Source organism: Ambystoma mexicanum, chromosome 1q (genome assembly GCF_040938575.1).
Source record: "Ambystoma mexicanum isolate Mex_15411 chromosome 1q, UKY_AmexF1_1, whole genome shotgun sequence".
NCBI lineage: Eukaryota > Metazoa > Chordata > Amphibia > Caudata > Ambystomatidae > Ambystoma > Ambystoma mexicanum.
The window spans coordinates 89303099-89325512 of record NC_090922.1 but is presented as its reverse complement, the minus strand read 5'-3'; the positions used below and the strand labels follow the sequence as shown (position 1 = coordinate 89325512).

At 48.1% G+C, this 22414-nt stretch overlaps 1 protein-coding gene across 3 annotated transcripts in view; it reads left to right on the top strand.

The window, feature by feature from the left end:
* The window catches only part of CPNE7 (copine 7), a 1149025-nt gene that overhangs the window by 582123 nt on the left and 544488 nt on the right, over positions 1-22414 (top strand). For all 3 annotated transcript variants that reach the window (XM_069635582.1, XM_069635584.1, XM_069635583.1), the window contains exon 4: positions 849-923. In XM_069635582.1, coding sequence (XP_069491683.1) covers positions 849-923 — 75 coding nt within the window. The remainder of the gene's footprint in view (positions 1-848; positions 924-22414) is intronic.

The following is a 22414-nucleotide window of genomic DNA, read 5'->3' as shown; positions in this document are numbered from 1 at the left end:
TCCGGTAAGCTCATGAATGGGCATCTCACAGTGGATGGTCTTGAGGGGCACAGCCCGAACTAGGCGTTGAAGGAAACGCACCATATGCTGAACTAGGGGAAGGCTGTTACAGTAGGACTCATTCCCAACCATGGGATTGGCTCACTGAAGGATCCCATAGGCATCCCTTGAAGTTGCAAACTGGTGTCACCTGGAAGAATGTCCCTTTTTATATGTGGGGCGTTGCACCATTAGCTTGCCCTTTCATTTTATAATATCAGGCATAATAGGACTCCTGCATGCCCAGTTGCCCTCGGACTGCCTCCGGGCTCCCCAGTACTTAAGGGTCTGTATCTGCAATGCTAACGTACCTTCTCTCTGCACTTATGAACCACCCGCTGGCTGCACTTGTGAGTTAACTGCACTTCCCCCTCCGTCTCCCCCCTGGCGCTTCTCCCCTTCCCCCTTCCCCGCACTTGCACGATCTGAATGACACAAGGCCTAGTAAGATCGTTACTTTGTCCTCCCTTTGTGTCGCTCTCCTTGTCTTGTTGCGCCTAGAAACACTTGTGTACAGGCGCATTTTAAATGCCACATCATATCATACCAAGTTGGAACCCTTTGAAAAATGAAGTTGTGTCATGTCTTTTGTGTACCTGTACAGTGATTGTTGTTTATTCATGAGATATGACATGCTATGTATTGCAGTGCAAGGGACAACCTGGACACAGGACCTGTCCGACTGCCTTGATAGTGCAGTAAACTGTTGGTGATAACATCACTCCATGTCTCTTGCACAGCACTAGAAGTATCTGCCCGCAGCACCATGTGACCCTTCAATCACAGTTACCATTTTCTGTTTCTTTCAGATTGTGGCACAGAAGAAAATCAGCAAGGCCCTCTTCCTGAAGTACGGCAAGTACGCCGGAAAATCCACCATCATGGTAAGTGACACCACTCTCCATGGACACCCCTAAACGGCTCTTGAGGAAGTCCCAGTAACAAGCATCTGAACAATGCCAAACTGTCCCCAGCATAGCTTGATTCATCCTGCTTTTTGCATTTTTCACGACGATGGGCCCCATTCATGGAATTATTCGTTCGGTTCATTGTGACTTTGCACTGTTGAAAAGTGACTTTGCAGCAGTGCAAAGTGACTTTGCAGCAGACACAAACTCTGACTCATGGAACTGTGCAAGGTGTATTTTTGCAGTTCAAAGTTATTTTGTATTGCAAACATGAACACTTGCACTGACGTTGCACTGCAAAAATACACGTTGCACAGTTGCACGAATCAGGGTTTGCATCTGCAGTGCAAAGTCACTTTTCAGCCGTGCAAAGTCAGTTTGAACCGTGCAAAAAAATTGCATGAATCGAGTCCTAAGTGTATTGCATGTAAATCCGTTTAAATGTCCACAGTGTATATATAAGCTGTTGGTATTCAATCATTTGAACCCTTCATCCTGTGCGCCACACTTGAATTGATGTCGTTCGGTAGGGCTCCAATGTAATGTCTAAGGAGTCATGCCAATGGAAGCCCCCCCAAAGTGAACCACAAATACACTTGCATGTCACTTTAAAAGTTCGGGGATCCTAGCCACATTACTGGCTCATATTTTTCTTTTTTCCAGTACATGAAAAACATTCAACATTCACTAGTGCCTCGCTGGGGGCTATCAGGCTGCTGGAGGACAATGCTGCGTGTTATAGTGACCGTGCGGCGGATGGCAGCATCCTTTCCCCACCCTCCCAGAGCCCTCATGGCGACACATGGGTGAACCACAAACGTTTCCAGATGTAGTTCCTGGGGACATTTCAAAGTTCATGGCACTCGGAACCACCCAGAATTCAGCGGCTTGACTTATCTTCAAACTGGCGTGACCAGGTCTCCTCGTGGTTACTTCCATCCTGACCCTGAACAGCACCGTGCCACTGTTAACTGTGACCTGCCTGCTTTTTTGAAAGCTTTGCAAAATGTCACGATTTACATATCTGCTCACATTGGCAGTGAAAGGTTGCCTTAGACCCTAGTGCAAGTGAAGAAAGTGTTGCCTCCACGTTCCCATCCACACTGATATGACGCCACAAGATGGCCGCTTCCCTTCCACCTTCAGCTCTTGGTTTGCTCCTCGCCTTTTCCTTATTTTCGCTCTAGCAAACTCCCCCCTTATTTCACCCGCACCTAGTCCTTCTCTCTATCTCCTGTCCTCTACTGCACCTTAGTACCTCTGGTCCCCCCTTTCTGCCACAGTCTTTCTCCTCCTTCCGCCTCTTTTCTCATTTGTCCTACATCTCTCCACCACACGTTTTGCCTAGTTCCCTTTCTCCTGCCTCTTGCTTTCCTTCTCCTGACCCTGTCCCCCTGCCTTATGTCTCTATCTCCTCTCTGGTGACTCTCTCCTACCGCCCCCCCTTCCCGGCCTCATTCTTCTTCTCTCTTGTCCCTTTTCCCCTCGCCTTTGCCCCTCTTTCCTGCTCTGTAGGCAGGGGAAAGTTAGAAAGGTAACAGAGCGGTTAAAGAGGTGCAGACAAGACAGCATCTTCCCTACCTTACCCTTTCCCCTCTTACTCCTGTTTCTTCTTTACTCTCAGCATTTCATTTCCCCTTTCTCTTGCTTTTCTTTCTATGCCTCTCCTCTCTCACTTTTTCCATTTCTCTTTTACCTGGTGATCAAAGTGCTAACAAACAGCTTGCTGAGGCCTGGGTGGTAGATCCTTAGTTTGCTATTATTTTTGCAAGCCTGAGTGGTCAGTACACATTCTTGCCAAGGCTGCTGGAGGGTATATAGCTCCCATTGATGTGCAAATAATACCTACTGTATCCCATCGAAAAATATATGTATTTGTGAGTTCAGGGGTAAAAAGGGGGTGGTATGGGTTTACGGTAGAGGTAGTAGTGAAGGGGAAAGTGGGAATGGGAGATCCCCAATAACAAAAAATGAAGTAAAATTTTGCAGTAATCACTTCGAAGTAAATTGCTGTCGTTGAAATGACATGGACACGTTCCATACATATTTCTTCTTGATATGGGGTTGTCACCAGATCTATTTAAAGCTTTTCCCCTCGTTATGCTACTTCCAGACACAGCAAACCTCCTATGTGCTTCAATGTTATGCCTGAGGATGCCATTAACCTGGATTGCAAGGTTAATGCAGCTTCTACTGAGGTTGTATTGCACCTTGATGTGTAAGCAGCACGGTAGCTAAGAGGGTTTATGCGTTTGTTGCAGAGACCTGCTTGTGAGCTGTAGGTCGCACTTTCCAATTCAAGTCCACACCACTCAGTGTTCCACTGGCCCTGGCGCAGAGGCCTCTGTGCAGCTGCCAGGTTAGAGGGTTGATTCTCAGTAAGTGAAGCTGAGAGCGTGCCTGCTGCAATGAACTGTGAGCCGGCTGCTAGTTCGCATCCAGTTAAGAGGGGTCATAGACTTTCTGCAGAGATCTGCGCATGATCTCCAGGTTACAGCGTTCCAGATCCACAACTGGGAGGCTGAAACTGGCGCAGAGATCTGTGCATGAACAGCAGATCTCAGGTGTGAATCCTTCAGGGGCATCTCCTCTTTTCCTTCTTTATTGTGGATACAATAAACACCTTTCACTTGGCTGCTTAGTTTGAACCTTATACCTCCATAAAAACCATCACAAAAATAAGTAGGACATGGATATTTGGGTGCTCCCTTTCCACCTCCCCAACTTCCAGCAAACAGGAGAATTGTGTACAACCCTCCATCTTCCCCCATCTTCCAAAACAAATGGGAAATAATGGGACATCTACTGTGCTCCCTGTGGACATCCTGTGTCCACTGCTTTACCACCAAGACCTTGAATTAACTTTCAATATTCATTGTGCAGGCATGTATGTGTAGCCCGCAAAGAGCATGCTCATAACAATAAGGAATGAACAATTATCTGGGACCAAAAATGTCCCCTCACTCTCTTACTGCTCCTCGCCACTTTGGAACACCCCATAGGAAGGAATCGGGTGCAAACTGTGCGTTAAATGACATCTATAGCATGGAGCATGAACAGTCTTCAAGCAGCTAGTAAACAAAGAGGCACATCAGGAAGACACATATTGGACAGCGGTTTCTGCAAAGAAGGCCTCAGAAAGGTAGTCTTAGCATGCAATCTAGCATGGAGTTCTCATCTCACCACTCCCTTCATCATCAACCCACCAACATGCAAAGTAGCAATACGCAGAACAGCCTGGAAGACCCTCAAGCCAGCGAACCCGAGCACATTACTGAAGAAGACACACCCAGACACCGCTGGAAGGGAAGCGGCCATCTTGTGGCGTCATTTCAGTGTGGATGGGAACGTGGAGGCAACACTTTTTTCACTTGCACTAGGGTCTAAGGCAACCTTTCACTGCCAATGTGAGCAGATATATAAATCGTGACGTTTTGCAAAGCTTTAAAAAAAGCAGGCAGGTCACAGTTAACAGTGGCACGGTGCTGTTCAGGGTCAGGATGGAAGTAACCACGAGGAGACCTGGTCACGCCAGTTTGAAGATAAGTCAAGCCGCTGAATTCTGGGTGGTTCTGAGTGCCATGAACTTTGAAATGTCCCCAGGAACTACGGTGCTCCTCCCAATCAGAGGGGATACACTGCAGGATCATAAAAACACTCAACTAACTGGTACCCTTATAAAATGTCATCGGACAAAAAAATAAGTCTACAGGTGGAGGACACTGGAATTGGGCAAACTCAGGAAGATCGAGAAGGAACTGGAAACCCGGCTAGCGGGGAAAGAAGAGAACACAGACTACCAAAGACCACTAGGGGACTATGAAGCAACCAGCAAGGACACTTCACCACACCAAACGGATGAGCAGACTGACTACCAGAGGTGGGCAAGCCGAGACATGTATAGAGAGAGAGATCCAAGCCAGAGCCGAGCCAGAAGTCTGGCTGGGCCCTAAGAGACAAATCAAGAGCTGAGCCTTTGGAAAAAAGCTGAGCCTAATCTGTTTATTAAGTCACTTCTGTTATTTACACAATGTTGCGTTTATCCTCACCATAATACACCTCTTCATGTATAAGCAATACTGCACTAAAAGGTCTCTGCAGGCTGATTCCTCTCACCATTACCATTAGGGACTGGCATTCAGACCTACTGGGACAATGTCTTCATGAACTGTCTTCCTCCTCCCACTAAACGGAGTGGCATGTGTACTTACTGTGGCGTGGTCCCATACAGTTACACTGCGGAGGCATCATAAACTACAACTGCAGAACTCATCTAGGTACCCTACTTGGGCTTGCACGGATTCCCAGGGAATGTGGTCATGTTGCAGGGTCGCTGGGACAAATGCGAGGGTTACTCACACTGCCAATAAAATGCACCTGGATATCTGCCTCAGTGCACCTTTGCAGCACTGTAATCATGTATGAAACGGTTTGTGGAAAATGCATCTATTGGAAAGCATTATGTTCTTGGGGTGGAGGAGGGGTGACTAAAGGCTCTCCTCAAACAACCCAGATTGCATCCATTCGTGTCTATGAAATCACTCACTTACCACCACATCTCACAGCGAGGCAAATCCAAAGGTTCCCAGGCATAGACATTAGGCTGACGGGATATTTTGAAGGGCCACAGCAAGAAAGGGGTGATTAAATGGTAATGTATCTAAAAATGAATCAATAACCCTCACGAGACACCCCAAAAGAGCGTCACTTGAGGGCTAAGGTCAGAGGTTCCTCATTTCAACTTCAGCTGGTTGAGATTGTATGTAAAAATCGGAGACAGCTGAGGCATTGAAAAAAAGGAGTGGAAATTAGGCAGGCTTTTATCTAGTAAATAACAGAAATGACATGATAAAAATGGTTTAGATAGCATCATACTAGGGGTCGTTAACGCAGGATAATGACCCGCCGCCAAGTTATGGCTCGAGGGGGAGCTGAGGGCTGTAAATTGGGGGAAAGGTCATTATCCCAAGTGATTAAGACCCCTGCCGAGGTCTATACGGTTATTAGCACATGGTTGTAGTAGCAGTACATGTTTTGGAGTTTTGATGGTGAAGTAAACAATGCTACTTTAAGAGTAGACAAATTGATTTAGCAAATTAAATTAAGTTTTATTTTGTAGTATTCAAATAACATGGTTGTCTTCATAGCTTAAGCATTTTAATATCAACTCAGTTGAACTGGAACAGAATGTACATGAGCATGCAGTAGGTGTAATGTAAAAGCAAACGGTTTCTCAAGAAAACAAACACATTTTCCAATGTTTTAGCATTCTCTTTCATGTTTTACATAGCATATTGCAGCCAAAAGAAGGTCTTCCCAGAGAGGAAGTATCTTGTTGAAAGAAATCTTGCCTGGAAGTTGTATAGTTCTTTCCCTCTCGGCTTCTGAAGACAGAATGTTCAGAATGCAGTCAATATCAGTGGTTATTGACTGCTCTCTCAACATTCTGATTGGGTGAGAGGCGGCCAATGCCTATCTGACCACAAAAGTGATGGGTGGAAGGTTTCGAATTAATCTAAACCACTGGCAATTGCTCTGGGCAACCTTCCACACCACCGTTTTTTAGCCCGTCTGCGCCATTGCAAAAGGGGACCAGCCATGTGCAAATCAGTCAGCAGCTGCCGCCACCGAAGGTAGCAGCCCAGCCCGAACTGCTAGGCCAGGTCTCCTCTGCACAGAAAACCAAGCAACCCCAGACATGTTTCGGCCTTGTTGGACCTCCTCAGTGAGGTGCAGCCTGGTTCCCTGTGGCGCAGCGAGCAAGGGACCCACGTCTGGGCATACCCTCTCTCACAAGGAGAAACAAACTGACCACAAAAGTGATGGGTGGAAGGTTTTGAATTAATCTAAACCACTGGCAATTGCTCTGGGCAACCTTCCACACCACCGTTTTTTAGCCAGTCTGCGCCATTGCAAAAGGGGACCAGCCATGTGCAAATCAGTCAGCAGCTGCCGCCACCGAAGGTTGCAGCCCAGCCCGAACTGCTAGGCCAGGTCCCCTCTGCACAGAAAACCAAGCAACCCCAGACATGTTTCGGCCTTGTTGGACCTCCTCAGTGAGGTGCAGCCTGGTTCCCTGTGGCGCAGCGAGCAAGGGACCCACGTCTGGGCATACCCTCTCTCACAAGGAGAAACAAACTGACCACAAAAGTGATGGGTGGAAGGTTTCAAATAAATCTAAACCACTGGCAATTGCTCTGGGCAACCTTCCACACCACCGTTTTTTAGCCCGTCTGCGCCATTGCAAAAGGGGACCAGCCATGTGCAAATCAGTCAGCAGCTGCCGCCACCGAAGGTAGCAGCCCAGCCCGAACTGCTAGGCCAGGTCCCCTCTGCACAGAAAACCAAGCAACCCCAGACATGTTTCGGCCTTGTTGAACCTCCTCAGTGAGGTGCAGCCTGGTTCCCTGTGGCGCAGCGAGCAAGGGACCCACGTCTGGGCATACCCTCTCTCACAAGGAGAAACAAACTGACCACAAAAGTGATGGGTGGAAGGTTTCGAATTAATCTAAACCACTGGCAATTGCTCTGGGCAACCTTCCACACCACCGTTTTTTAGCCCGTCTGCGCCATTGCAAAAGGGGACCTGCCAGTGGTTAAGATTCAGTCTAAACCTTCCAGCCATCACCTCTTTGTTTTTGCTTTGTCACCCCGAGTGGGACGGGTATGCCCAGACGTGGGTCCCGTGCCTGCTGGGCCTAGAGACCCAAGCTACTCCTCACTGATGAGCCCCAACAAGGGCGAAACATGTTTGGGGATGCTTGTGGTCTCGTGCAGAAGGGATGTGACCTAGCAGTTCGGGCTGGACTGCCCCTTTTGGGGTGGGCCATGCCTGATTTGCATATGGTCTTTCCCCTTCTGTAATGGCTTGGCAGGCGAATAACGATGGTCTGGAGGGTTGCCCCGAGCAATGCCAGTGGTTAAGATTCAGTCTAAACCTTCCAGCCATCACCTCTTTGTTTTTGCTTTGTCACCCCGAGTGGGATGGGTATGCCCAGACGTGGGTCCCGTGCCTGCTGGGCCTAGAGACCCAAGCTACTCCTCACTGATGAGCCCCAACAAGGGCGAAACATGTTTGGGGATGCTTGTGGTCTCGTGCAGAAGGGATGTGACCTAGCAGATCGGGCTGGACTGCCCCTTTTGGGGTGGGCCATGCCTGATTTGCATATTGTCTTTCCCCTTCTGTAATGGCTTGACAGGCGAATAACGATGGTCTGGAGGGTTGCCCCGAGCAATGCCAGTGGTTAAGATTCAGTCTAAACCTTCCAGCCATCACCTCTTTGTTTTGGCCAATGCCTATCTCCATGTGCTAATATACAATAAGAAAACATAACTTTTAAATTCACAGCACCGAACACCGTTCACACAAACGGGAAGCGGTCTCAGTGATAGAATACTATCACGTCTTCATCTAGTGCTTAATGGCAGATTCATTCCACTTTATTCAGTGTTATTACTCACCAATTTAAGAGTAAACATTTTATCAACCTCCGAAGGAAAAAGGGCTGAATCGCATTGCTTGACCTTTGAGCCCTGACTGTGGGTTGCAGATATTTGCGATAAGTGCCCAACCCATGGATGCTATCTTAATATCCTTACACATTCATAAATTGAAGGGGGAAAGTTTGGCCATCCTGCACTGACACTGCAGATAATGTTTAGAGCGTCTTCCACTGAGGAGTGGTGGATGGTCGATCCTCTGCACATTCTTCAGCTTCAGAGCCATACACACAGCTACCAGCGATTTTATGCAATGTTAAAAAAGGTTATTAGAGTGGATGCACTGCAAAAAAAAGACAGATTGGGCCTCATTACGAGTCCGGCGGTAACCGCGGCAGTAAAATCGCCTGGTTACCGCCGGACTCGTATTACCATTCCGCCTCCGGGACTCCCGGAATTACCAGGGCATTACAGCTCCGGTGTCCCAGGAATTCCGGAGGCGGAATTCGCTAAGTCCCCATTCCCATTGACTCCCATAGGACTCAATGGGAATGGGGAAGTGGAAACACTGGCACCATCTCGTGATGGTGCCGGTGTTTCCACGTCCGCCTGCAGGCGGGAGGTGTTTAACCCGCCAGGTCAGACCTGGCGGGAAGATCACCTCCCGCCTGCAGGACTCGGGATCGGGCGGTCCGGAATTAACAGTGGCGGCGAGGGGCATGTTTCCATTAGGTTGAGCGGAAATTAATTATTTGTGTTCAATGGGTTCTACTACAGTGTTTGCCAGACCACGATTATTTCATTGCCTTTTCCATAGTGAGATTAGATTGCATATTGTATTCTCAGATGACAGGGTTTGCTGTACTCTAGCCAACATTCAGTCGGCTGATGTTTGAGAAAAGAGGATGCCACCTACATATATTTCCATGTGCTGCAGAAATATTGCAGTTTGTGGGTCCACAAACAGGGCATGTGCTATGGTGACCCTCTGGGCGTTTACATAAGTGGGTGATCAGTTCTATTTATTTTTATTTATTTATAACATTTTTGTAACGCTCAAACCCATGGGTATCATGGCATTTGTACAGAAAGGTTTATAACAAGCGAAACAAGCAGGTTCAACAGTATGGTAGGGGAGGTGATTGCAAGGAACAGTGTCCTTAATCATATTTATTGGAGCCAGGTTTTGACCAGTTTCTTTAAGGTATGCAGGAAGAGAGTTCCAAAGTGATGGGGCGGTGACAGCGAAGCTTACTCCTCCCGCTCTAGCCTTTGTGAATCGCGGAATGATATAATATGATAAGTCATTTACAACGCGCCTGTAAACAAGTGTTTCTAGGCACGACAAGACAAGGAAGGGGAGACAAAAGGAGGACAAAACAAACAATCTTATTAGGCCTTGTGTCATTCAGATTGTGAAAGTGCGAGGGGGGAGGGAAGTGGAGAAGTGGGAGGCGGGGGGAGAGTGCAGTGGCAAAACACGGTAAGTGCTTTCCAGATGGTGGCTCAAGTACGTGCAGGGAGGCAGGGGACTGTAGGGTTGCAGATGCAGCCCAAAGTGGATGGAAGGTCCGAAGGCAGTGCAAAGGGCTACTGGTCATGCAGGAGCCTCGTGCCCGTGAGGTTCAGTGGGTGGCCAGGTAACCAGTTAGTGTAGTTAGGGAAGAGAGAAAGGTGCAAGAGAATGGTAAGAGAGGTGCTGTTGGCTGAGCGCAGAGCACACCAGCAGTGTTTCTGGGAGATGCTGTTAGTAAGGTACTCGGGGGCGAGCTTGTGAATGGATTGATGAGCCAGTGTCAGAGTTTTGAAGTATGAGTGCGCTCTTATAGGTAGCCAGTAGGCTTCACGCCTGGAGGCATAGATGTGTCAGACCAGCGCAATCCCATGGCTGCATGAAGAGCTTTGTTTTGGAGGAGTTGAAGCTTGGCTAAATTGGCTGCCAAGGTGCCCATGAGGACGTTGCAATAGTCAAGCTTACTGATAATTGAAACATCATGCCACCTACACGTGTTTCAACCCAACAAAAGGTCGTCCTCAGGGCGTATAACTAAATAATATTCATGAAAATAGTGTCACAGACATTAGTCAATAACTTGGTTTGGAACATTGTGAACATTATTTTTCCTATGGGTGCGATTGGTTTCGCAAAATATAAAGTGGTTCTTCAAACATACAGATTAAGGTTATCTGTTGCTTTAGCAACTGAATAGTAATTTGGCCGTAAAGTAAATAACGACCGCTTTTCAGGTTCAGTAGTTAGAGGCAGGTTTCCCTCTTGTGATTTAATCGCCATTGTGAGCGTTGCTTTGAGATACCTGCCGATTACGGCCATTAAATCACAAGAGGGAAACCTTCCTCTTACTACTGAACCTGTAAAGCGGTCGTTATTTACTTTAGGGCCAAATTACTATTCAGTTGCTAAAGCAACAGATAACCTTAATCTGAATGTTTGAAGAACCACTTTATATTTTGCGAAACCAATCGCACCCATAGGAAAAATAATGTTCACAATGTTCCAAACCAAGTTATTGACTAATGTCTGTGACACTATTTTCATGAATATTATTTAGTTATACGCCCTGACGACCTTTTCTTGGGTTGAAACACGTGTAGGCGGTGTGACGTTTGAGTTATTTACATCTACTAACTTGTATGTTGAATTTTATTTTAAAACTCTTCTGGAATATACAATGTCAACTTGTATGATTGATAATACAGCAAGTATCTAATGCCAATCTGTATGAACAACAATACAGAAGTAAAAATACTTACCTTGAGTCAAGGATTCTTTCCACTATCCTATTTAGTTGATTACATACTATGAACCAATTGAATGGTTAAATATATTAAGACAACAGGAAGGTAGAGCGAAGCCTGTGAGGTCAGTGTTTCCCCTCACATGATTAATGTATAGGCGGTAGTGGAAAATCGCCTAACTCACCACACGGCTGCAGCCAGTCCTCAATTTATGTGCATATTAGACTCTATTTTTCCTTTTGACATGCGCATACCCACCTAGGGGATCTTCTTGCTTCCACAAACCATAATACTTACTGATAATTGCTCTAGCAAGTGTCAGGCAGTTGGTAGGAGACATGAATTGCCTGCTCAGGGAGATCTGTTTTGCAGTGTAAACTGTAGAGGATGCAAGGGCATTGATGTGCTTAGTCATGCTCACTTCAGCGTCCAAATAAACTCCCAGGTTTTTTTACTTGTTTAAGGACAGGGATGGAGGTGCCATCAATGGAGAAAGAGGAATAGGCAGGGGCCAGCTTGCTGAGACCAAAGGGGGAACCCACAATCAGTAGTTTAGTTTTTAGCATCCTTTAAGCATAGATTGTGGGTGGCCATCCAGTTTTGGAAGGTGGAGTAGATCGTGTTGATGATGATTGTGTCCTCTGAGTGGATACCAGTGATGGGGATTGGGATATGATATGATATGTCATTTATAAAGCGCCTGTACACAAGTGTTTCTAGGTGCGAAAAGACAAGGAAGGGGATACCAGGGAAGGACAAAACAAACGATCATACTAGGCGTTGTGTCATTCAAATTGTGCAAGTGCAATGGGAGGCGAGAGGAGAAGTGCCAGGAGGGGAGTGTGGGGGTTAAGTGCAGTAGGGCAGAGCTCATGTAGTGCCACCAGAGTAGACCGCTCTGAGTAAGTGGCAGGAAGCAGGGCACTGTAGGGTTGCAGATACAGTCCCTAAGTGCGTGGAAAGCCCAGAGGCAGTGCATGGGGCTACTGGTCGTGAGGAAGCCTGGTACCCATTACGGTTTAGAAGGTGGACAGGTGACCAGTTGGCACAGCAGGCAAGTACATCAGCAAGGGATCGAGAGAGAGAAAGCAGAAGTGAAAAGGAAGGTCTTGATTTGCTTCCGGAATGTTAGGTGGTCCTGCTCAAGTTTAAGGGAGGCAGGGAGACTCTTCCAGAGGGAAGCACCAGCCAAGGAGCGAGATCTACCCCCCACTCTCTCCCTCAAGACGTGTCTTACCCTCAGAGAGCTGGAGGTGGTTGAGCGAAGGACTCGAGAAGGAGAGTGCTTAGTAAGAGAGAGTTGGACATAGTGTAGTTCCTTCCCCCAGAAAGCCTGTGGACAATGAAGAGGGTCTTGAACTTGATCCTTGCAGCCACCCGGGAGCCAGTGGTGAAATTTCAGGGCTGGAGTGATACGATCCCTGGCCTTGAGGCCAAGGACAAGTCTCACAGTTCTATGCTGGATTAGTTGCAGAGGGCGAAGAGTAGAGGCAGGTAGATTTAGAAAGAGGCTGTTGCAGTAGTCCAGCCTAGAGAGAACCAGGGATCTGGAGACCGTGAGCTTCTGGGGCAAGTGAGAAAAGGAAGGATACCTCTGAGGAGGTGCAGCCATTAGTGGGACTTCTCAGAGAGGTCCATGATGTGAGGAGAGAAGGAGAGGGTGGGGTCGAAGCCGACACCAAGGTGTTTTGCCTCACAGGAAGGTGCAGGGAGAGGGCCAGGGAGGGCAGCTAGAGTGAAAGAGGGAAAACAGGAGAAGTGCTCCCAATGAGAAGGCTCTCAGTCTTACTAGCATTAAGGCAGAGTTTGTTGGAGGTGTACCATTCCTGAATTGCGGATAGACAGTCAGGAATGAGCGAGACAGTAGATGAGGCTGAAGGGAGCTAGAGGGAGAGCTGAGTGTCATCCACATAACAGTGAAAGTTAGAAGAGAAGGTAGAGATGAGGTGTGGCAGAGGTACAAAGTAAAGGTTGAAAAGCCAGGTTGAGAGGTTAGAGCCCTGGGGAACACCACATGTGGAGCGAGAGGTGGTGGAGAGAAAGGACCCAAGTTGGACCTGGGAGGACCGATCTAGGAGGTCAACCATGCAAGGGCCTGATCCGTGATGGCCAGGTTTTCACAGAGACGATTTATCAGGATAGCATGGTTGACGTGTTGAAAGCCCAGAAAGACCATGGAGGATGAGGACAGACAGAATGATATAGTCGAGATTAGAGAGCAGGTCTTCACAGATGTTCAGGAGAGCAGTTGCCATGATTCTGGTGGTTGCTCTGAAGCCAGACTGATGGTTACGGAGACAACCAACAGGTTTAGTAGGGAGAGTAAGCTGGGAGATGGCCAGCTTTTCCAGGAATTTGCTGGGGAAAGGAGTGATAGAGATAGGGCGGTAGTTTTCCGGAGAGGAAGGATCGGCAGGTAGTTTTTAAGGAGCGGATGCACAAGAGAGTGCTTTAGAGGGGAGGGAAAAGTTCCAGTGGCAAACAAATGATTGCAGAAATCAGCCAAGGCTGGAGTGAGGGTGTCGATGTGGTCCTTAATGGTTCTGGAGGAGCAGTGCAGCACCTGCTTGGACAACATTTTCATAGATCAGACTTCTCTAGAAACATTGTCAGGAGTGAAAATGGGGAAAGATGAGAGAGGAGCAGGAGATTGAGAGGTGGCCGCAGTGGGGAAGAGAGAGGTAGACGAAGAGAAGATGGAGGAGAGAATGTCCTGAGTTTTAGTGGTGAAGTGGGAAGCCAGTGCCGTGCAAAGGGCCTGGGAGGGAACATGAGATGTGGAGACAGCAGCAGGATTGGCCAGCTCTTTGGAGATTTTGAAGAGTTCAGACATGTTCTTAGAGGCAGCAGAGATGCAGTCTTGGATATAGGCTCTCTTCTTGGACTGGACAGAGAGTCTGTATTGCCTTTGGAGCAGGCGGCAGGCCAGTTTGTCAGAGGCTGTGCCTGATGCCCTCCACTTCGTCTCAGCCACCGTAAACTTGTGTTTAAGGGTGGCGAGGTTAGAGTCATAACAAGGGTTGCACTTGGAGGTTGGCTTCAAACGGATCCTCATGGCAGAGGCAAGTACATCAAGAGTGTTACAGATAGAGATATGCAGGTTACAGAGGGTTGTGTCAAAGTGTGAGTCAGCTGAAGGCATAGGGGGAGGAGAGAAAGTTGCAGCGAAGGCCTCCACTGACACACACTCAATGGACTGGATGACCGAGAAGGTGGGTGGCAGTACTGGCATCTGCTTTACCTGGAAGACCGAGAGAGTCAGGTGGGAGGAGAGCAGACAGTGGTTAGTCGAAGAGAGGGGAGTGGTGAGAGGATTAGAGAGGGGGATGTCTGAAGAGATGAGAACATCCAGGGTGTGCCCGGAAGAGTGTGGCAGGCCAGAGGGTAAAATAGCAAGAGAGAGAGTCGCAGAGATTGCGAAAGAGCCCTGAGGAGGGGTTAGAAGCATCCAGATGGATGTTAAGGTCTCAGAGGAGGAGAAGGTGAGAGGTAGAGGTGAGGAGAGGTTGGCCCACTCAGAGAGGAAGAGGGCAACCTGGCCAGGTGACCTGTAAATGGTGGGCACAGTAAGAGAGAGGCCAGGAGAGATTGTCATGATCACTGCTTCCAAGGAGCCAGGACCAGCCCAACGTCCTTGGAAGCAGGCCCCTAACCCTAATCCTAGGCACCAGCCGGTCCCCACGGGGACCTTTTGGACCTTGTCCTGGCGCCGGTGGCACCAGGCTCATCAGAATCATCGGTCCCGGCACTGGAAGCGCCGGGCTCATAATATGTGTGCAGATGTTTGGGTGGACTTACCTGCAGCAGACCATGCTGCTTACTTACCAGCCACTTAGAAGTCCTCTGTAAACAGGAACTACCTTCTTACCTGGGTGGGGCAGCTCCATTCCCTGGATTCAGCATGGGGAAAGCTTCTGGAACTGGAACTCTTTTCTTACCTAGGCGGGGCCGTGGAGGAAGACGCCTCATCACTCCAAGGCTATTTAAACCACACCCGATGGATGAAACTTGCTTCGCGTTATTCTGCATCTGCAGCAGAACGCTCACCGAGTCTGTTCCAGCCTTTCTTCTTCAATCTGCAAGAATCATACTCACCATTCCAGTATCCAGTCAACAGCAGCATCTGCAGAGACAAGAAACAGCAGGTTAGCAAGGCAGTCTTAACTCGCAGTGGTTACTCACCTGATCCATCGGCTGCGGTCATTTCGGCACGCTGTACTTTCGCCTGTGAAGACAAAAGCATTGTCATTACTTACCGGCACTCCGTGAACTCTGGAATTCTTCACGCTGCATCGCCGCCTGCGGAGATAAAAGCATTGTATTTACTTACGGGCCTTCCGCGGACTCCGGCGCTGCAAACAAGCTTCTGAAAGACAAAAGAAGAGACATTAGACAGGTATTTACTTACGCCCCTCGCGCTCTTCACAATAGAACGCCTGCAAATACTCCTGTGCCTCTTCAGCACGAACTACGCTGCAAGGGAAAGAACAGCTAGAGTGCTTGCATTTACTCACGCATTTCCAGGCGCTTTATTTCATCTTCCTCACGAGTCCTGCAAGCAAAAGGGGAGAAAAGCATCATACGAAGTCCTGTTCAATGTTAACGTGTCTTGCACCTAAAGACTCTAAAGACTATAAAGACTAAAAAGGTGTCTGGAAACTCACCGCTCGTGCGATTAACGACGGTAAAGGTCCTCTGAGTCCAAGAGGCCTATGCTTCACCAGTGAAGGAACTGGCAACAGTGCCCTGCATCAGACGCAGATGCAGAGTCCAGCATTCACCTATCTAAGGTGAGCACGTTGACCTGGGGGCCCTACGGAGATGCTTGGGAGAGAGAGGAAGAGAGACATTAAACAACCCAGACCATTAACCCCTATATTCTTTCATCTGCAGAAACCTCACCCTACGAGTCCGTCACACATTGCGAAGAGGTTCAACCCCAGAAGCCCATCGAGTCCTGCACATCACCTTTGGAGTCACAGACACCTTCCTGCCACGACCTGCGCCTCCGTGGGAATCAGGTGAGCATTACAGAACGCGAAGCCCACCGCAAAACTCCTACCCAGGCGCAATGGAAACCTCAGACACTGATCACTTAGCCCAGTTGCTCGGAGACTTAAGAGCAGAAGTACATGCAGCTCATCAGGAAACAAGCTCTCTAAGAAGAGAACTAATACTTTCCAAGGAGCGAACAGAGGACCTCGCTAGGCAATTGCTACAAACGCAGGCCGGACAGACACCTCTGCCCGCTCCAGGAGGAAGCTATCCTTCTGCACCATCTGTAAATCCAGTGCAAATCAATCTACCTGGTAATGTGCCCTTGGCTCCACCCGAACGTTTTTCTGGTGACCCAAAGAAATATGCAGTGTTCATCAACCAGTGCCGCTTACATTTCTTATATCGACCAGCTGCATTCCCAACAGATCAGACCAAAGTGGCTTTCGTGCTTTCTTATCTCAGTGGCAGCGCCGCAGATTGGTCGATTCCTTTAGTCACCCAGGATGATCCGGTTCTGCATGATTTCCAGGCCTTCCAGTCCAGTATGGAGAAACTGTTTGCAAGACATGCACAAGGACAGGCCTTGGACCATGAACTTCTTTCATTACGACAGGGTAATCAAGACCTCTTGACCTATATAGCCTCATTCAACAGACTCATAGTGGAAACTCAATGGCCCGAGGACAAGACAATAACGCTTTTCTACAGAGGCCTGCGTGGAGAGCTCAAGGATGTGTTAGCTCAAGTTGTGAACCCTCCACAAGAATGTTCAGACTATATTGACTTAGTCGTCCAATTGGACCACAGATTACAGAACAGGAAGGCTGATCGTTCCAAATTTGATACCCGAGTGTTTTCTAAACCACAAACTTCTGCTAAGGGAGCTGACACGGTGGAACCCATGCAAATAGGGGGGATGAAAGGTCCTTTAAGCCAAAAGGAGCGGGAAAGAAGAAGACAGCTGCAATTATGCCTCTATTGCGGGAACTCAGGGCACTTTCTTAGAGACTGTCCAGTGAAACCAGCTAAGAAGGCTGTAGGAGCCGCAGACACCAGTGCCACAAGTCCTAAGCAGGGAAACGACCTAGCCCGGCAAGTGTAGAGGTCCTCTTGCCGAGCGTAAAGATCTGTCCCGTGACGTTGCATTTCGTGGTGCCCATGGTCCTCATTAGTCCAGCACGTCCGGATCGTTTGCATGCAATTGAAGCTTACATCGACAGCGGAGCAATCGGCAATTATGTGGACCGTGAAATGGCATCAAGGATGAATCTACCCCTTGTCCCTAAGGCAGTAAAGGACGTCATTACTACAGTGGATGGCACGGAGATAGCCTCCGGACCAGTATCGCACGCCACCCAAGAAGTGACGCTAGTGAGCCAAGATGGACACCGGGAGAAAATTGTGTTCGATGTGATCAAGGCCCCTCAGTTCCAGATCATTCTGGGAATCCCTTGGTTAGAGAAACACAATCCTCAGATCGACTGGCGAGCAAAGACGGTTCAGTTTCCAGAATGTTTTACCACCTTTTATCCTCGGCCTGAAGTTTCAGTGGTGGCAATTTCTTCTGAGGTTCCTACATTACCTCCCGACTACCAGGAATTCCAAGATGTCTTTCGGAAGGATCAAGCTAACACCCTGCCTCCTCATAGGTCTTACGACTGTCAAATAGACTTAATACCCGGAACAACTCCTCCTTGCAGTAGGATTTATGCCCTCACCGAGCCAGAGAATCTTCACCTCAGACAATATCTTGACCAATACCTAGCTAACGGGTTTATCCGTCCTTCTAAGTCGCCAGCCTCCTCGGCTTTGTTCTTCGTTCCGAAAAAGGAAGGAGACCTTAGGACTTGTATCGATTACCGCGCCCTGAATCAAATCACCGTTAAAAACAGATACCCGTTACCTTTGATACCTGAACTCCTGGACCAAGTCAAAGAAGCATGTATATATACAAAATTGGACCTCAGAGGAGCCTACCACTTGGTACGAATAAAAGAAGGCGATGAATGGAAGACGGCCTTCCGCACCAAGTATGGGCTATTTGAATATCAAGTGATGCCCTTTGGACTTTGTAACGCTCCTGCCGCTTTCCAGTATTTTATGAACGATGTCCTTAGAGAGCTCATAGATGTGTGTGTTGTTGTCTATATTGATGACATCCTTGTCTATTCATCATCTGAAGAGGAACATCAGAGACACGTTAAAAAGGTTCTCGGGAGACTGCGTCAACATAACCTTTTTGCCAAGCTTGAAAAATGCGTTTTCAACGTAACTGAAGTTGAGTTCCTGGGATTCATACTATCACCTAATGGGGTTCATATGGATTCGAAGAAGGTCGATGCAATCATCAAGTGGCCATCACCAACCTCGGTAAAAGGAGTTCAAAGCATGTTGGGATTCGCTAACTTTTACCGCAGATTCATTCCTGAGTTTTCCCAGATAGTCCAGCCCATCACTGCTCTGTTAAAAAAGAACAAACGTTTTGAATGGTCTACTGAAGCAGAACAAGCTTTTCAGGACTTAAAAGCTAAATTCATTTCTGCACCTGTTCTGAAACATCCTCGCCCAGAACTCCCCTACATTGTGGAAACAGATGCTTCTAGTCTTGCTATGGGGGCAGTTTTGTCACAAAGAGATCCGGTCACACACCAATTATACCCTGTAGCCTTTTGGTCCCGCAAATTCTCGGCTCCCGAGATCAACTATTCCATTACAGACAAGGAACTTTTAGCTATCAGATCGGCCTTTAAAGCCTGGCGACACTATCTTTTGGGAGCCAGACACACAGTCACCGTAATGACTGATCACCGCAATCTACAATATCTAAAGACGGCCAAAGCTCAGTCTTCCAGACAGCTTCGCTGGGCTCTGTTTCTGGCTGAGTTTGACTTTATAATTACTTATCGACCCGGCAGTAAAAACGGAAAAGCAGATGCCCTCTCTCGGATGGGAGTAGATGAATATTTGACCAATCCAGAACCAATACCCATAATCCCAGAACAAAGGATTTTGGGGGTAGTCCACACTCAATCCTTTGAAGACATCAAGACTGCAGTCAAGTCACTCCTAACTCCGGCCGATTTGCAGGACTGGCAATTAAAGGGAAAAGAATTCTCAGTGGATCAAGACCTGCCATATTTCCAAGGACGATTGTACTTGCCATGTGAGAAAATACAAAAACAAGTAATCTCCGGTTATCACGACTCTCTGATGGAAGGTCACCCTGGCATTACCAAAACAATGGAAAAGATCAAGAGACATTTCTGGTGGCCATCATGGAAGAAGGATATTAGAGACTTTGTAATCTCCTGCGGTGTGTGTGCCCAGAATAAAAGTCAGAAGGAGAAACCAGCCGGCCTTTTACACCCTCTGGATATTCCTCCCTGTCCATGGCATACCCTGTCCATGGATTTCATCACGGACTTACCTCCATGCTCAGGGTATAATACTATTTTAGTAGTCGTGGATCTATTCTCCAAGATGGCTCATTTCATTCCCCTGAAGGGCCTACCTTCGGCTTCGGTATTGGCCCGAGAATTCTTAGAAAACATCATTCGGTTACACGGTTTTCCCTCGGTTTTAATCTCCGATAGGGGAAGTCAATTCATCTCCCACTTTTGGCGAAGTTGCTGTCGTTTAGCCCAAATTGATGTAAGACTTTCAACCAGTCACCATCCCCAAACTGATGGACAAACCGAGAGGACAAATCAGACTCTAGAGCAATATCTACGTTGCATGCTCCAACAAACTGAAAACCCTTGGAAGGATATTCTATGGATCGTTGAATACGCTTACAACAATTCGACTCATTCTGGAACCGGGAAGACTCCCTTCTTCCTATTATACGGACATCATCCTAGAACCTCTAATTTGGATCCTCCCCAAGAATTCGAAACACCAGCTGTGGATCATTTACACTCTGAGATTACCCGTGCTTTTAAGGAAGCCACTGCCCATCTGCAAAGAGCTAAAGCTCAAGTCAAAAAGGGAGCAGATCGACACCGTAAAGAGGCCCCTCACTACGCAGTAGGAGACCAGGTCTGGTTATCCACTAAGCACCTGCCTCTAAAAGGATCCCGCACCTTCAACCCGAGATACCTTGGACCCTACACCATCTCTACCATAATTAATCCGGTGGCGATCAAATTGGAATTACCTACGCATATGAAAATACATCCAGTATTCCATGTCTCCTTATTAAAACCAGTACAACCAGAAACTCGATTGACTGAACTCCCAGAACCTGTTTTGGTAGACGGAGAACTCGAATTCGAAGTAAAGAACATCCTAGACTCCAAAATCTCCAAATCTAAATTATACTATCTGGTTGATTGGAAAGGATACGGTCCCCAGGAAAGGTCTTGGGAACCCTCAGAATATGTCCACGCACCTCGTCTGGTCAAGAGATTCCATCTGAATCACCCCGACAAGCCAAAACCCCCGGAGAAGACACGCTTAGGAGGGGCCTTGAGGGGGGGTATTGTCATGATCACTGCTTCCAAGGAGCCAGGACCAGCCCAACGTCCTTGGAAGCAGGCCCCTAACCCTAATCCTAGGCACCAGCCGGTCCCCACGGGGACCTTTTGGACCTTGTCCTTGCGCCGGTGGCACCAGGCTCATCAGAATCATCGGTCCCGGCACTGGAAGCGCCGGGCTCATAATATGTGTGCAGATGTTTGGGTGGACTTACCTGCAGCAGACCATGCTGCTTACTTACCAGCCACTTAGAAGTCCTCTGTAAACAGCAACTACCTTCTTACCTGGGTGGGGCAGCTCCATTCCCTGGATTCAGCATGGGGAAAGCTTCTGGAACTGGAACTCTTTTCTTACCTAGGCGGGGCCGTGGAGGAAGACGCCTCATCACTCCAAGGCTATTTAAACCACACCCGATGGATGAAACTTGCTTCGCGTTATTCTGCATCTGCAGCAGAACGCTCACCGAGTCTGTTCCAGCCTTTCTTCTTCAATCTGCAAGAATCATACTCACCATTCCAGTATCCAGTCGACAGCAGCATCTGCAGGGACAAGAAACAGCAGGTTAGCAAGGCAGTCTTAACTCGCAGTGCTTACTCACCTGATCCATCTGCTGCGGTCATTTTGGCACGCTGTACTTTCGCCTGTGAAGACAAAAGCATTGTCATTACTTACCGGCACTCCGTGAACTCTGGAATTCTTCACGCTGCATCGCCGCCTGCGGAGATAAAAGTATTGTATTTACTTACGGGCCTTCCGCGGACTCCGGCGCTGCAAACAAGCTTCTGAAAGACAAAAGAAGAGACATTAGACAGGTATTTACTTACGCCCCTCGCGCTCTTCACAATAGAACGCCTGCAAATACTCCGGTGCCTCTTCAGCACGAACTATGCTGCAAGGGAAAGAACAGCTAGAGTGCTTGCATTTACTCACGCATTTCCAGGCGCTTTATTTCATCTTCCTCACGAGTCCTGCAAGCAAAAGGGGAGAAAAGCATCATACGAAGTCCTGTTCAATGTTAACGTGTCTTGCACCTAAAGACTCTAAAGACTATAAAGACTAAAAAGGTGTCTGGAAACTCACCGCTCGTGCGATTAACGACGGTAAAGGTCCTCTGAGTCCAAGAGGCCTATGTTTCACCAGTGAAGGAACTGGCAACAGCGCCCTGCATCAGACGCAGATGGAGAGTCCAGCATTCACCTATCTAAGGTGAGCACGTTGACCTGGGGGCCCTACGGAGAAGCTTGGGAGAGAGAGGAAGAGAGACATTAAACAACCCAGACCATTAACCCCTATATTCTTTCATCTGCAGAAACCTCACCCTACGAGTCCGTCATACAGTGCGAAGAGGTTCAACCCCAGAAGCCCATCGAGTCCTGCACATCACCTTTCGAGTCACAGACACCTTCCTGCCACGACCTGCGCCTCCGTGGGAATCAGGTGAGCGTTACAGAGATAGAGAGCCTGCAGACAAGGCATTCAAAGGTAGAGTAGGCCTACGCAGGAATGACAGAAGCAAGGGTCCACTCCGGAAAGATCAGAGCTACTCCACCTTCAGGGCGATTGGTTCTGGGTTCGGAGAGGATCTTGTAGTCCTTAGGGACGAGAGTGTCAAAACTTGTGACAGAACTGGGTGTGAACCAAGTCTTGTTGATAGCGAGGACATCTAGGTCAAGTTCGTCAAGGAAGTGACAGATGTCAGAGGAGTGTTTGAGAGCAGAGCAAGCGTTTAGATTAGTGACGTGGAACAGGTTGCCAAATTTGAAAGACTTCCATGGAGGGGTGCAGGCCTGAGGTAC